The sequence below is a fragment of the Lampetra fluviatilis genome, chromosome 17 (genome assembly GCF_964198595.1).
Source record: "Lampetra fluviatilis chromosome 17, kcLamFluv1.1, whole genome shotgun sequence".
Lineage (NCBI taxonomy): Eukaryota > Metazoa > Chordata > Hyperoartia > Petromyzontiformes > Petromyzontidae > Lampetra > Lampetra fluviatilis.
Window position 1 is genome coordinate 11,008,820 of NC_136291.1, and position 16,852 is coordinate 11,025,671.

At 44.9% G+C, this 16,852-nt stretch overlaps 1 protein-coding gene across 3 annotated transcripts in view; it reads left to right on the forward strand.

The window, feature by feature from the left end:
• The window catches only part of LOC144936937 (protein naked cuticle homolog 2-like), a 109,977-nt gene extending 93,125 nt beyond the window's left edge, over positions 1-16,852 (forward strand). For all 3 annotated transcript variants that reach the window (XM_078864177.1, XM_078864178.1, XM_078864179.1), the window contains 4 exons: positions 3,545-3,680; positions 6,102-6,174; positions 7,123-7,253; positions 7,774-16,852. In XM_078864177.1, the coding sequence (XP_078720303.1) occupies positions 3,545-3,680; positions 6,102-6,174; positions 7,123-7,253; positions 7,774-8,342 (909 nt within the window). In that variant the 3' untranslated portion in view covers positions 8,343-16,852. The remainder of the gene's footprint in view (positions 1-3,544; positions 3,681-6,101; positions 6,175-7,122; positions 7,254-7,773) is intronic.

Here is a 16,852-nt window from a genome sequence, read left to right on the forward strand (position 1 = left end):
AACAGGTTTTTCAAGAATAGAAAGTCTGATGCCCTCAGATCAGTGCTAGGTGGCGGCGCAGCCCTGCAACGCCTTTCTCACGCCACCGCTGGTGGAAGGGCCTCCACCAGGAGAAACTCCCGTGAGCCCCTCGAGAAGGTCCATTGGCCTACTCTTCCACGTTGGCCAAGAGGCGGGAGTCCCCGCACTTGATCCCACGCCACGTGACCTGATGATTGACTCCCTCCCTGCGGTGTAACTATTTATATTGCTGGGTGGACAGAGGGAGATGGATTGAAGAAACTCGCCCCTTGGTGTCAACTGCTGCCCTGTGCAATTGAACGAGCGGCCTCTTTGACCATCCCACCATTCCACCGGGGCGGCAATGCCAATCAATAACCCACACCTGTCAACAGCCCCTTGTCAGTGCCCTACCTTATTACAGACCAGTGCAGACCTTATTGGTCACCCCGTGCCCCTTATACATCTCAACGTTCATCCTACAAAGTCCCATCGCAAGGAAGAAACACAAACTAATAGACACTTTCTTTTTGCCCGTATTGAAACGGCCGTACGCCGTATGGAACTGAAAACTCAATTTCCCTGTACAAGAATATGGGGTAAACCGTATGGGTTGACAGCTATGACTAACGATTGCACACAGCACATTTATTTGTGTAACTTCAACATACATACATACATACACACATTGGTTAATTTGCATAATTTAGCAATCGCCATGTCTGAAGGCGAAAATGTGTAAACACGTAATGGCATAATTGCCATCATTATAATTATAACAAAGGAAAGTGCGAAGGACTGCCATCTAGTGTTGAGTGAGAGAGAGGCTCGTTGAAAATAGTCCAGAATTAGTTCTGCAGTGTCATCTTCCTGAGCCATTCCCTCGCGTGACATCTCCTCTCCTGCCTTTGCAATTTCGTAAAGCAATTGTATTTACCTATTAGAAGATGACACGACGCTACAACTTTTTTTTTAACACAATTGCATCACAAAATATGTCCAACATTCCTCAGCAAAAGATGTGTTATGCCTTGCTTATTGAGTTGAATGATGTGTTTACATGAGTTCTTGACTTGGCGGAATGAGATCCCAACTTCGTGGAATGTTCACAGCTATGCTTGAGGCCCCCACCTCCGAGCGTTGGATATATTTATTCCTCTTTATCCTTCAGGGAAAGTTTAATTGACTTTTTTCAACTTAGTCCTGCTTTGCAATGCTTCCCTGAATTAGTTTTAGTATATTGATATTTGCAAACAATATTTCATGCTTAGAGAAACAGCCACCTATATGTTAACGAGGAAATCACACAAAACTACTTGCTGTACTGCCTCCGATATACACAATATCATTGCCTTACATTTGGGTGCATCCCACAATTTCCACCACTGCACGTCTTACCAACCTTGCCTCTAAGTACACCCATGTCTTATGAAACTTACCGTATTCCCTGGATTATGACACGCACTTTCTCCCCTATATTTTAATGCAAAAATTGGGGGTTGCTTCTTATAATCTGGTAGGTGTGCGTGTGTGTGTGTGCGCATTGTGGGGAGCGGTAGTGTAACGGTTAGCGCGCTGCGCTACGAACCCGCCGACCCTAGTTCAATTCCCGCTCACCGCCAACACCAGTGACGATTATCTGGTCGACTCAGCCTCAACAAATAAGTACCTGGTGTGGTGTGTCAACATCACCACTGAGGAGACAAAGGCGGTCGTGTTGGCCACTCACTCCCTCGTGTGCCATGCCGGCCTTCATAGGTTCTCGCTCACAGCTCTTGCCCCACCAGTATGTTCAGGCTATACAAGGGATATTTCTCTTTGTCTGTGTGCGAGAGAACATATTCGTATAACTTATTGAGACAGGCCCAAGTTTGGCAGTGCATCGTTCTTTCCGGAGCGTCTTATAATGCAGAGAGTGCGGTATCACTTGTCGAGCTCTTCTGCACGAACAGAGAAACGTGCTTCCAGATGCAATAGTGTAGCCCCCCCCGCTCACCCCACGTATTTCAAACAAGCCTCTGGCTATAGTCTCACCATGAGAGGTCAGCTAAAGAATCCCCTTGTGAGCCACTAAGCCTTATTTGGGACGTGGCTTGGCATGGGGTGGTCGAGCGCGAAATGTTGTTGCGGTTGCAGGAGGGGTTTGTGGGTTTTGGCGAACGACCGTGGGTTCGCGTTGGCTCGCCAGGGAATGTGGGCAAGGTGGCCCGTGCCCGCGGTGTTTTTTTTTGGCTGAGTATGAACAAGAGACAGGGCGGAGATTTTTGTCGTTTGCGTTTCCGAAAATTCAGGGAGAACTGTGAGCCATGAGTTTAGCACGCGACGATGCCCTTTCGTTTTTACGCGAGTGTATATAAATATGATTGTGGCTGTGCGTGCACGCACGTACGCGCGTGTGTGTGTGCCACAAAATACGTGTCATTAAATATTTAAACTGTACGTGTGGATGTTCAAAAATTATTAATGGGCCTGCACAGTGGCCAGCAGCATACTGACACGTAAAAAAAATAACAACTGCCTTTATTATTCACGCTGCGGTCTTAACAGAACAAATTTTAAGTATCAGGTTAACGTTTCAATCAGTGGGCCCTAATTCAGAGCAGAAATGGCAAAGTGACTTAGCGATGTACTCGAGTTGAATCTCACGATGGTGCAATACCTTGAAAATGCTGGGAAATAGAAAAAAAATTATTGAACACCTGAACCGTTTCCCATGAGCAGAAGACTCCATGGCAAAAGTCCTCTAAGCAGGCGAGAAAACCGTGCAAATTTGAACTTGTCCAAAAATGTGCATTGATCTGTGTTAGGGGAAGCCCCAAAAAATACAATCTCCAACTACGAGGCAACATTCCTACCCTCTCTGCTCTGAAGAAGAGCCGTTGTCCAAAATGTTATCCTGATGTACGTGTTTTTGGGTTCTATGGCAGCATTAATGGTGGGTTTTTTTCTAACCTGTAGTATGTGTAATACGAGAGTTCATAATCATAGTAGTACATCATTTAAAGCCCTTTGTCAACTGCTGGTGGATGAAGTGCACGTTGGGGTAGAGGTGGGAACCAGGGGTTTCTAGGTCGCCTTCAGAAAGTCGCTTGCCACATATCATCTGCGGATGGGAATCCTACACCTGCCATCTGGAATGTGGAATTTCCACCATCAGCTCATCGGCAGATGAGCAATGCCTCGCACTCTTTGAGCAGGGGTACACTTTGGGCCATGACGCATATTGAGCACGTATATATATACAGAATATGTATAGATACACGCACACGTACAATAATAGTCTGTGGGTGTCTCCTAGGTCAACGCATCAGAGCACTTTTTGCACTGTATGGTCAGGGGAACATTGTGTTTGTGATTATTATATTGGTAAACTTTTGTGAGTAGTAATGATAGTAATCCACAATACAGGTTTTTTGGATTAGATCGCGTAAATATATAAATGTGTCGTTAAAGCCGCCACCACCCAACACAGCCAATAAACCAGTTAAACTAACATCTGTGATGTTAATGATGATGATGTTAATGATAATGATGCCTCCACCAGGATATTGCCGGACTGATGCACACAATCTACGAGGTGGTGGACAACTCTGTCAACCACTCCCCCAACAACAGCAAAACTCTGCGAGTGAAGCTGAGCGTCACGCCAGACCCGAGCCAGCGGCGACGAGCGAATACCGGTACTGAGACGCCGATGTGACCCCTGCTGTGCCCGTCTCCCCGTGTGGGCACCCCGGTGGCGAGGAGATGTTAACTACCTCGCCTGGTATACAGGAGGTCGTGGCTTTTATCCCGACACTGACGCCTGCTGTATATCTGGAGTTTGCGTGTCTTTCTCTCTCCCCGTGGTCGGGTGGATTTTTTTCTAGGGTCCTCTGGTTTTTCCCCTCTACAGTTAAAAACATGTGTTTAGAGTATTTGGCTGCTATACATTTCCACGTGATAAGCCACTTCGTTGAGCTATCATTTGTGGCCAGGTCGTTTCTGAAAAAGAACTGTATATCTTCTTGGTTCTTTCGGTAAAGTCACGTAGAAGGGAAGTAATAAAATAATAAAACATAATAAATTATTATTTTATTTTATTATGTTTTGTTTTTATTATTTTATTACTTCCCTTCTACGTGACTTTACCGAAAGAACCAAGAAGATGAATCCCTGCAGTCACGAAAGCTTTAAATCGAAAAGAGCTGTATAGCTCAGTGAGCCTTACCTGGTAAAAGAAAAAAAAAAGTTTAATTGTTTAGTTCATAGTGTTTGTGTCTGCAGCAAATGCACAGAGCCTTCCTTCCTTTAGGGGTGGCCGATATATAATTTTCGCGATACGATATTAACTTTCACAATATGACGATTATGATGTTTTATTTACATTAATACCTCGTAATTGTGTTTCATATTTTAATCTTTCTTGTTTTTGTTCTTCGGTGCACTTATTGTATGATTAAGGATTTATTTAAAAGTTGTTCAACGGCCGTTCACTCGACTTTAGCCTGCAATAAGTCTTCTAATCATTGCAACCCTACAACCTGTAACACTTCTAAAGCACATGCTTTCAGTTATACAAGAAACAATTAACGAAATTAAATTTACTATGGAATTTATGATGTCATATCACCACCATAACATCAATCACTTCAAGAAACATTTTACAACTCATTAATTTACATGGTAATCATAATTTATCTTCTTCGTTTAATTATTAATTTGAACCTGTAATTTTTGTACTTCATAATTTTAAGTTAGGAAGTCAAATATATATATAAAAAAGTAGCAATACTCACGTTATGATGACACTGAGAAAAATGGACGATGCCATTACAATGGGTCTAATATCGTATTTTATACCGTGAAATTGTTACATCACGATGACCCTACCTTCGTAGCCTTATAGATTGTGGAGAGACAAGTGTTATTAACAGGCCTGTCCTAGGCTGGCACAGCACATTAGAATGTCATGTACTTATTTAAGGCTTATTTAATCTAGGGGATGTCCAGTAATAGGTTCAGATTCCACATACTACTGATAGAAATTCACGTATAAAATTTGGTCCGGAAATGAAACGTTTAAAAAAAATGTATTTAACGATAATACCCACGTTATGAGGATTCTGGTCATTATTCTGGTTATTTGGACTAAATCTCTCGCCATGCACATCTTAAGCGGCAAGTGGTATCCGAACCCATTGCAGTTATCTCTGAGGTCAATTGTGCCTTGTGTGCAAACATCGCCACGGATAAGACAAAGATGGTCAGTTGTGCGTTGTGTTGATAGCATCATCCCTGCATGTTCTGTGATCTCCTTAATGGGTGCTCGCTAACAGCCTAGACACCACAGCAATGTGTATAATGCCGTTGATGTTGTTTTTACGTCCTCGGTTATGTCAGCGTGTCTCTGTGAGTTACCGTGCGTTATTGCATATGGGTATGTCTCAGCGTAAGCATGTGTATCTACATACGTACGTGTATATATGTGTTGTAATGTGGGGAGCGGTGGTACAGCAGTTAGTGCACTGCGCTATAAACCCGGCTTCCCGAGTTCCATTCACGCTCATGGCCGACATCAGTGGCGAATTTAAACTCAGCCTTTAATGAGCAACTTGCCTGGTGTATAAACATCAGCACTGGTGAGACAAAGGCGGCCGGGCATGCTGTTGGCCACCCTCCCTCTTACGTGGCCTTCATAAGTGCTTGCTAACAGCAGTTGCCCCAACAATCTGTTCAAGGCTTCGATTAGCATGGTTGGCTACGTACGGTACGAAAGAAGTTCAACATACATACACATGTACAAGGAAAAATGGGGGATCTTTGTCATTTGGAATTTGTGGACCTAGCACAGTGGTGACGTCACCACCAGTTAGCGGTGAATTGCGGCTGTTGTTGTTGTTGGTATTGTGCATGCCTGTATGTCGATGTATTGTGGGGTTGAGGGGGAAGGCAGTCGAGCAATGCTAAATCAGGTGACCTCAATTTGATTTACAGCAGTGATTTCTGAATCTCGCTTGCCTGTACGTTGAGCTTGAGTGTCTCTATGAATGCCTGCATGCGTCTTTATGTCTGAATATCTGTCTATGTGTCTGTCTATGCTTCCCGCCATGTTCACACAGACGTACAGGGGACATGGGCCGGTGCCACGGGGAGCCCCGACGGGGTTGGCGGTCCTGACAAACGGAACCTTCGGTAAGAGTTCAGTCACAGAGAACGGTCGCAGTTAAATTTGTTGCATTTTTACATCCGCGCTCATCTCTCTAAATGATACCCAGAGCCAGTGGAGGAAATTCCGCATCCTCTCAAAACGCCACTGCTGACTTGCCACCAAGTTATACTCATCTTATTGACCCAGAAAGATGATGGATGGTAACGAAAGTAATCGGATTTTTCTAATTGGATCAGATTAAAGACAGTCTACGACTTACGAATGCCCCAATAATGAGCATCCCCACTTACGAACGAGCTTCCGTAAGACCATCCGACTTGCGAACGTGAACTCACACTCGTGAACAGAACCGCTGAGCTATTTGGTTTGGCAAATATACAAAGGTGCAATATTTATTCTTATTTATGATTTTAACAATGCTTCCCTTTTTCGTTGCACCCTAACACACTTCATAACACTGACCGTATGTGCATTTAAATACAGTGTATTATTGTGTTCTGACTTACGAACTGTTCAACTTACGAACGGGTCTCAGGAACGGAACCCGTTTGTAAGTCAGGGTCTGCCTGTACATCTGTTGCCCGTGCTGCCACTGGGGCGCCATGGTGGCGAGATGTTAGCTACCTCACCTGGTGTACAGGAGGTTTTGGGTTCGATCCCGACCCTGCCGCCTATATATTTGGAGTTTGCGTCTCTCTCCCCGTGGTCACGTGGATTTTTCTCCGGGTCCTCAGATTTTCTCTCTCCACATTTCGGAACACGCCTTTAAGAGTTATTTGGCTGCGATACATGTCCACGTAATAAGCCACTTCGTTGAGCTATGATTTGTGATGGCCAGTGCACATCTGAAAAAGAGCTATATATTGCAGCTCAGTGGGCCTTACCTGGTAAAATAAAATAAATTGCCCAAATAGTTTGAGCGTGCACATGTGAACTACACATTCACCCCTCCACTCCGCTTTTGCTTGCAGTCGGCACAACAGTGACCAGAACCCCCCAGCCAACACGCGGCACCATTACTGCCTGGACGAGAACATAGAGCGGCGGAACCATTACCTGGACCTCGCGGGTATCGAGAACTACACGTCGCGCTTCGAGGAAGGTGCGTTGAAACCGTGTGTCCACGATGACCAGGTGCGAGTAGGCCAGAGCTACTTCGGTGCCTAAATACGGCCTTATGGGGGGGTCTCCTTTCAAATGTTTGAGATGAGATATGTTTGATTGTATGTTGAACATCTTTCGTGCCATACGTAGCCAGCCATGCTAATCGGAGGTGCGGGGTGAAGGACAACAAACTAAACACAAAAAAGTAGTTGTAAAGAAATGAGGTTTCAATCTAGATTTAAAAGTCCATGGCTCCAGTGGTTTTCTAATATCGGAAGGAAGAGCATTCCAGACGGCCGCAGAAGCGCATCTGAAAGCGCGCGATGCGATGACCGTCTTTGTTCAATGACCACCCAAAACCCGCTGCTGCAAGGATGACCGGAGTTCACGTGATGGTTGATGCTCCTTGATGCGAGAAATATGTTGTAAGGTGTTTTGATATGCTTTGGCATTTAAGTGCCGTGCAAACGAAAATATATAACGATGGGGGGGATTGCCCTTTGTGTGCATCTGTGCAGACACACCAGAAAATGCCAAGCAGGAGCAACAGAGCAAGGTGACGCAGCCCCACGGTCGCTCGCACTCGCAGGGGCCCGAGAGTCACGGCCCACGTGGCAGCCATCGACCGCACGCTTGCGACGCCGGCGTCGGCCAAGGCGGTGACGCGCCGCCGCCACTCAACCGGCAGCAGGGCGAGGCCTTGACGAGCAAGGCTCGAACCCAGCAGCAGCTTTTGCTGATTGCGCGTTCGCCGAGGGTCCATGGCAAGCCAGCCACGGCTAAATCCGGAAAAGCCCTCCGGTTGCAGTCACAGAGCGTGTACGCCCCGGTGCTTGCATCGCCGTCCGAACTGCAGCAGCAGCAGCAACAGCAGCACGGAAACAAGAAGCACCGGCAGAGGTCACGCGAGGCGCACGGGCGCTACGGGCTGGCGCCCGGGCCGGCGCTCCCGCTGCCTGTAGCGGGCGAGGGAGACGCTTACGGTGGAGCGTATGACACGGCGATGCCTCTGATGCAGCGGCACGAGCACCACCACTTCCACGAGCACCACCACCACCATCACTACCACCACTACACGGAGACGTGACCGGACTCGCACGCACGCATGCTCGCTCGCTCGTGCTCTCAACCCGCCCGACCGACCGCTCCTTCGCTCGCTCACTCGCCTGCTGACCGGCTTCAACGTAAACCAGTTTTAATCCCCGCAAATGTACTTCGACGTGACGCTCGCATTCGCGTGGGGCGACGCTCAGCTACGCTGGCTGCCGTGGGCCGGCGGTGGATATTTTATATCACTTTGGCAGTTCATCCACGAGGCAGCCACTGTTGACTTTCCACCCAAAGTGGTGCTTATTTTATTAACCCTGGAGGGATGGTGGGCTGGGTTGGATCCCAGACCAGGATTTGAACTTGTGACCTTGTGATTGTGAGTGCCTCCCAGCCTCCGCAGCAGAAGTTCGGTTTCACATTTCCTTCAGTGAGGAATGATGCAGGCGTTCCAGTACAGTACACTTAATTTTACTCTTTCGTTTTGTTAAATCGAGATAAATGTGCCGTCTATTTACGAATTGCGTACATAACTGTATTTATCCGTTGTGTGTTTACCATATTTGCCTTATGTTCGAAACGCTTTAATTTTCCAGCAGTATTGTGTATATGCATGCGTATGCATACATATATGTTTTATATGTGTGTGCATATGCCATATACTTGTACTTGACATACACAGTGGAATATGCGCCTATGGTATATATGCTATAAAATCAGTGTCACTATGCTCTAATGACCATTGAGTGTTCACCTACAACAATCAACCATTTTTTGAATTTCCATATTTCCTCTTGCAGGAGTGGGGTACTCCAAAGGACAACTTTTGTTCATTTCCCACCATGTTTATTTCAGTCTTACCAGGTACGGCTGATGTCACTGAGAATGGAGGGCCCAATTAAGTTATTAACGTGTCAACGCGTAACATATTATTAGCGTGTCAATTTAAAATCTAAATCTCAAGATTTGTTACGCCTTCATTCCCTACCAATGTCGTGCTTTACCCCCGCCATATGTACAGAATATGTACCATAGGCATATAAAATTATATATATACACATGCATATACATGATGTATATAACAATACTTTTATTTGTGTTTGACATAAGGCTCGCCGAGAGAAGAATCTTGTTTAATATAAATACTGAGCTGTGATAGAGGGACTCTGCAACGTGCAGTTTTACATTGGACGTGACGTGTGGGTTTGCGAATGTTTGTGAAGCCACGCTTTGTGGAGACTTAAAGGAAGACGCAACCCTAAAAAATGATGGACAAAGCAATGGTCTCACCACGGAAACGGAAACTCATAATTTGGCCTGCCAGCCACGGGTGTTCTGGACCAGTCTTCTCGTCTTATGGGCTGCTGATGCAGATGCAGAACAACTACAATTTCACATTCAGGTGGTCAAGCTAGACAATCGCATCAGGAACAGCGGAGTGATGCCCAGCAACATATTTGTTGCTTAATCTGTCTTGTATGTTACATTGGTCCACTCACGTGGCAGATTAAACCCAATGGCGGCTGGTACGTGTGCCAGGGCATTAGGGTGGCGGCCCACCAAAATGTATCTTTAAAAAATATACATCTAAAAAAGTTTCAACAGTAATTTCCTCACGGCATATGAAATCGATTCTCCATCAATCTATTTTCAGTAGAATCAATTGAAATAGAATCGGCTCCGAACATTCGATGCTGCACACGAAGGGCGTATTGAAATTCCTAACCATGTGCTCACTGAGGGGGCGGTTTCCCATTGGCTGATTCACACCCCGCCCCCGGATGCAGCCATGCGAATAGGGGCCGGGCTGGGGCGCCTTGGAGTCCCCCCCCCTACCTCAAGCCATTCACAAGCCGCTAGATGTGTATGCAACCGATGCCCCTGCAAGTAAATGTAGCTTATTCTGAATTGTGAATTGATTGTTTAATTGTCAGGTTCACAGTTGCATTGTTTAGTTAATCATAGGTTAGTTAATATTTAATCATGGTAGCCCTCTCTTCAAACATGCTCCTGTGAATAACAACAACAACAACCGCAGATTGACCTGCCACACATAGGTTATAGTGCCGTCATTGTGGTTTCCCATTGGAATCCTGTGGACAATTGCTCACATTTCCTGAAATGAAATTTCCTTCAATTCACATTGAGTTTTCTTTTGCAAACTGGGCAAATATGAGGTTTTTTTCCCTGCAACCGACTAACATGGGCGGCTCTCAGCATGCAGCAATAGTCCATGGGCCATTATAAAGTGGTTGTCACGTGATTCACTGTTAATGGTCACATGAAGAAATTGGAACCACTAAAGTTGTGTCACCTCAGGTTTGTACGACAAGTGAGATATCTGGTCTGACTCATGGGTGCCACGGTGGCGAGATGTTAACTACCTCGCCTGGTATATAGGGAAGGTCGTGGGTTCAATCCCGACCCTGACGCCTATATATCTTGAGCTGCCATTTTAACACGTAGGAGTTTGAGATCAATATTATCCATAATAGAGGTGTTTGGGTTAGATTGCATCTTTTAACAATTCATTAGTGTTACGTAGTATTTGGCTAGCTTTAAGTGACTGAATTTGATGAGTTACTTTAACTGCGTTTGGTATTACCTTTGAATCTCTGCATCTTTTAAGAAGACAGCTTCATCCACTTGATGCCGAGTTTCTTCACTTTTCTTGTGTGAAGAATACTATCCTTCCCATATTTGTTAGTCAGTTTAACACGATCTAACCAAAACACCTCTATTATGGAGTTTGCATGTTTTCCCCGTGGTCGTGCGGCTTTCTCTCCTGGTTCTCCGGTTTCCCCTCCACATTTAGAATCAACATTGCGTTTAGAGAATTTGGCTGCTATAAATGTACACACGATAAGCCGCTTCGTTGAGATATAGTTTTTGGCCAGTTCACTTCTGAAAAAGAGCTATATATCTCAGTGGACCTTACGTGGTTAAAAAGTGAAAGTTAAATAGTTAATTGGAGGCGAGGGGACTCATAACGTCCCTATGACACCACAGGAGGCCGCTATGGGGCATTGTTGTGATCTCACAATACTCCCCGAGCACGTGCGTGTCGTCAAGCTTACACTCTGCGAATATCTACGAAATAAGACTGAGCATTATATATTTTTTTTAGGTTGTGTCTTCGCACAGCCACAAATTGCATCTGTTGGTTGTTGTTGGTGGGGTTTTTTTTGTTATGGTTGTAACAACTGTTTCTGAAATGAGGTGCGAGGAGAGTCAAAGAAACGAACGAGATGCACGCTGGAGAACAAACCATGCAAGGATTCGGGGGTCCGTGGTGGTTGGCGGTTTGCTTCCAGTGGGGGGTTTTGATTGTCTTGGGAACGGCAGGGTAAAAACAAAAATGGCGTCGAGTTTGGCATATAAATAACGAAGCAGATGAGAGGGCACGGACAGTTCTAAAAGTGTTCAAGAACCCGTGCCTCATTAAGTTAAAGGCAATACAGTAGTTATGGCTCGGGTAAGGGATACACTCAGCCACGTTATGGCGTACTGGGTGGCACTTAGAGGAAGGGGATCTTACGAACGTCATGTGTCCGTTACCTTAGTACCGTAGTGACACATGCTGGCCAGTTTTATGAATGCAACATTTTTTTCAAATAAGAGATTCCTGTCAGCGTTTAATTGTGTGGTTGTATAGAGTATAGACACATGTTCTCTTAGCCATATGTAGTTTATGTCTAAAGGAGTTAATGAACGTGCATTCAATCACGTCACGAAACGTCTCAGAGTGAAGATCCCCCTCCCACCTATTGGCAGCTGCTTTGTCCCTTGTGCGGCACAAGGCGACTCAACGCCCTGCGCTCAGCGATGGGGGTAGTCTGCCAGTAAGGGGGACATTGATTGCTGTGTGAGTTAATATTTGGATGATATATTTTCGGGGCAAATTTGGACCTTGATTAGCGTTGGGTATTTTGTTGTTGTGGGGGGGGGGGGGGCGGGGGGCCGGGAAAACCCGGAGGAAAACCTTGCAAAAGAGGGGGATAACAGACTGAAGGGTAACCGAGTCGGGTGTCAAACCCAGGCCCTTCTTGCAGTGAGGCACAAGTGTTAGCACAGCGCCACTCTGCCTGCCACTGTTCTCATTGACTGAGGATCCATATGTATGTGTGTTGAACTTCGTATGCACCGTACGTAGACAACCGTGATAATCGGAGGTGGCATTGATCATTGATCTTCCCCTGAGTCTAGGCGATTACGTAAAAAAACACTTAATGGTTGAGACCTGAGTTCGATTCTGGGTCTAGCCATCTATGATTAAACGTTGTTATTAGTGTAGTCAGTTGATGGTCTCAGTTGTCGATGACGACTTCATAAAAATATAAATAAATGTGGCGATTCACTTAATTTGACCAATGTACATAGCACATATTTGAGCGTGACACTTCGTTGTTGCTATACATTTTGACAAAATGTGGTAAGCAGGAGGACATCTAATCTTGGGTCTTAGAGGCATTCGATGTGACTACAGAAGTAGTTCTGTAGTGTCATCCTCCAAGGTTGAAGGAGCTCGGTTAGAGTACTTTTTGTTCACCAATAACACATAACTCCTATCACGAATTGGATTTAATGGATATGAAAATATGTATGCTGTATTTTAAAAAAAGCAAATATACTAGCACTGGCCTAGAAACGAGGCAGGTCAAATCGTTATCCCTGGTCAGACGAGCATAGATTTGTGCTCATTTCCAGTGGTGGTTCTGAGCCATTGGTGGAAATTAGACATTTCTATGGTGAGAGGGGAGTCTGGTGCCCAGCACTGCTGACCTCCAACAGTGCTGGTGCCATAGTGCCTCCCTGTGGCTCAAGCTGAACAACACTGGCACTACTTTCCTCATCAGCACGCCACGAAAACAACTTTGAATCCATAGTTTTCGACAATGACCCTTCTACAGGGCACAACTGAGGGAGGAATGCAGATTATTGGGACTTGACAAATATATTTAACGTAATAAATGGCAATTTCTTTTCAGTTGTCGATTTAAAAAAAAAATGTCATTATCTGCTGCCCTGTTTTTCTCTCTGCTATGATAAAAAAGCAATTTCCCTGAAAACATTAACGTGTTGCGTTTCTCACAGTGAAAATCCTTCAATACAATCTCATTACACAAGATACGCAGCGAGCTTGCAGTCAGATAATAATGGCCTGCAGTCATTTATTGTCGATTGGAAAGTGACTAAATAGAAAATAAACAGGTGAACTACATTTATAAAATGGAGGTGGTATGTGTCAATATGTAGAGTTTGTTTTTAGCTTGCAAACAGTTTGCCTTTGATATGCTCCTAATCCAAGGTAGAACATTTACAACGTAGCCACTGATTATCGTCACATCACATGCGATGTGATTGGAAATTCCACTAAATTTAATATAGTAACAATTCACAATATTTCGCAATACAATTACACGTACATTTAGTTACATATGGCAATAAAATGTGCAAATTGTGGATCCTCATTTAATAGAGTGGCTTAGCGGCTTGATTTATATATTTTGTTATCCTTGTCCTTTGTGTTTAATATTGATTGATAATACCATATACAATTGTGGTATCCAGAAAATATCATGCCATATTCTTCTTATTATTACTACAGTATTACTGTATCATCACAATAGAGGCCCATTGTAAAAACCGGTTCTAACACGTCTGCGGTTATGCAAGCCAGTCTCGATACTTTCCTTTACTTAGACATAGTATAACCAGCAGTGTGATTAGAAGTAATGTCCTCACCAACAGTGTCTGGTAAACCAGCATTAAGTGTTTAGTAATCGGATTCTACTGATGAAGCCCAACAACTCGAAACTAAGTAAGAGCATAAGCAAAACGCTTCTGGCTAAACAATGGGAGATCAATCGGCCGATATACTCAAACATATATAAACAGTACAATTTGTACTTATAGATAAGAATGGAGGAGAGTGTATTCACTTACCCTGATACAACACTTGGCGCTTCACCCACAGGTCATGCTATTCAATAATGATTATGCTACAATATACAACACACAATTTACCACGCAGTTTTTATAATGGGATACTCTGTTGGTATTATACTGGGTATGTATTTCTGTTCTATGAAATCCTAGCAGCTTTTTTTCACGGTCATTTAAGTTCTGCCGACAACCTAAACAGCTAGATGTGTTGTCGCATCCAGACATCACGACATTACCTCTCTCTCTCTCAATGCCCTTGTCTGCCTCCCCCTGTGACTTCTCAGATTGTCAATGTGAAGAGAGTGGTTACGCATTTCGGAGTGGGCTCCTAATACAAAAGGGGGGAAAACTGTCTCCGTGCTCCGAGGAGTTGTGGGGAGGCGCTCCCGCATTTATATTTTGCAAACCTGAGCCAGTGGTATAAATTCCACACTATCATGACAAGGGGCCATTCTCGCCACAAGCTGACTAATGTTGACTTCCGCAAAAAAGTTGCCAATCGTTTTGATCGACCTCAGGAAGGATGGTGGGGCTGAGTTAACTAACGGGCAGCGGTTGAACTCACGACCGTATAACCTTCCCAGCAGCACCTGGGACGATAGCGCGTCATATGGTCTCAATACTACACGGAACCTACACCTCACCGGGTCCTATAGAACATAGTCGGTGTATCATAAACGATGTAACCCCTCACACTTAATGTGCTCGAATACAGGATTCCATTTACTCTACAGAATTGCAGAATCTACGGGGGATTTCATTACCTTACAATGTTTCACTACCCCCTACAAGGATTGTAATGTACAGGATGTTATCACTCATATTATGTACAGACAAATACAAGTCAAGTTAAACTGTCTCGCTGACGATATGAGCAATAGAGTGGCACTCGTTTTCCTTTGGCAGCCCTGAACCACGAGTTGGGGTCAATTCCACACATTCCCACCCAGTTAGGATTCCTTTAACCTACCATTGAATGGCTTCCGAGATACTTTACATGTCTCCACGGAAGGGAGAACCCACTTGGGTTATGCAACAGAGATGCTGCCGTGAAGGTAATGGTCAACAAGCTGGATTCACAACCCACAAGTCTCCCGTTGGATGTTCTAGCACGGCAGTTGAAATAGTGTCTCTTAAATCTCCCTGGGCCTCTTGTCTCCCCAGCAGCACGCAGCAGTTAATCCGATCGGCAGGTCACGTGTGGTGGGGTTAAAGCGTGGATGATGCTCCCACCTCTTCCAATGTGTTTTGGCCATCATGGGAGAGTAGGCCAAAGAAAACTGACAGAGGGGAACTTGTCCAGAGCTCCCTGTAATGGAAGCCCTTCCGCCAGCCGTGATGCGTGCAATCAGTTGTCGGGGGGTTACGTTTCTACGCTTTAATCCGTTTTCAGATATTTCTTCCACCTGTCTGGGCCATTCTTTTCCTCCATAAACACGCTCGCTCTGCAGGAGCTATGCTCTATTCGGTGAAACAAAACATCCCTCATGACACAGCAAGTGTCGTAACGAAACACGTCAAGTGTGAATAGATAATTTTGTAAAGTTGTCAAAATCATTTCAAAAGTGTTTTTCTTTTTAATATATATTGTTAATATTTCAATACGGTATGCTCTGTCGCAGGTAAACTGATAGAGGGAATGTGTTTATGATCAACATGTGCCATTCATGTGCAAACATAATGGCTCAGTGGACAATAATGTAGTGGTGATGTTATTTGTAAGTACATTATAGATAAGATTGCTGCCATTAAAATTATCTAATTTTATAAAATATATATGCAAAACTGTGTTACTGTTTCTGTTATTTTATGTTTTATGTACACAGTATGTAAGACGTGGTTGGATACGATTCATAATAGCTTTTTTGGAGTCAAATAAAGTTGCCACGTGAACAAACACGCACATCTTGGGCCCGATTGGTCACCTGACAATGGTTTATTCGGCAGTATCAGGTGGAGCAGGGTATATACGACACACATCAGCATCTACTTATGCGATCTTTAAAAAAAATCAGCTATGATTCATAGCGTTGCTCACGAAAGCTTCTGTAGTGGATTGAGAATCAATCCCTTGTGCCACGGCGGTATATTTAAAGTTGTTGGCAGTTGGTTCGAGGGATCAGTCCGGGCTGGGAGTTTTAAACTCGGGCAGCCAAAGAAACAGGAGTTTTTGGGAAAGTTCTAAAGATCTGGCCAATTGGGCACGAGTTCAAGAACAACAACAACAGCAGCAAATCCGGCTGAGAGGTAATCAGGCACGAGGCCAAATGGCTACTATCTTGCATGATCGGAGATTTCATCGCGGTCCGATTTTACAGTCAGTTATTATAGCGCCGTCAAGTTCAGTTCCAAACCGGGTCGAGCTGGGTGGCCGGGCAGCACCGCGATAACTGAGTTCGGGGCGTTCAAGTGGCCTTCCTCCCCCCACACCCGAGGGCACGCGGCGGCCACGATGAGTCGCCTCCTCCAACGTGCCCAGGGGCAGACGTCCACCTACTCAAAAGAAGGTCGGCAGAAGGTCCGTCCCCACCCTGCTGCGACATATGTACGTATATGTATGTAGAACTTTTTTCGCACCGTACGTAGCCAACCGTGCGAATCGGA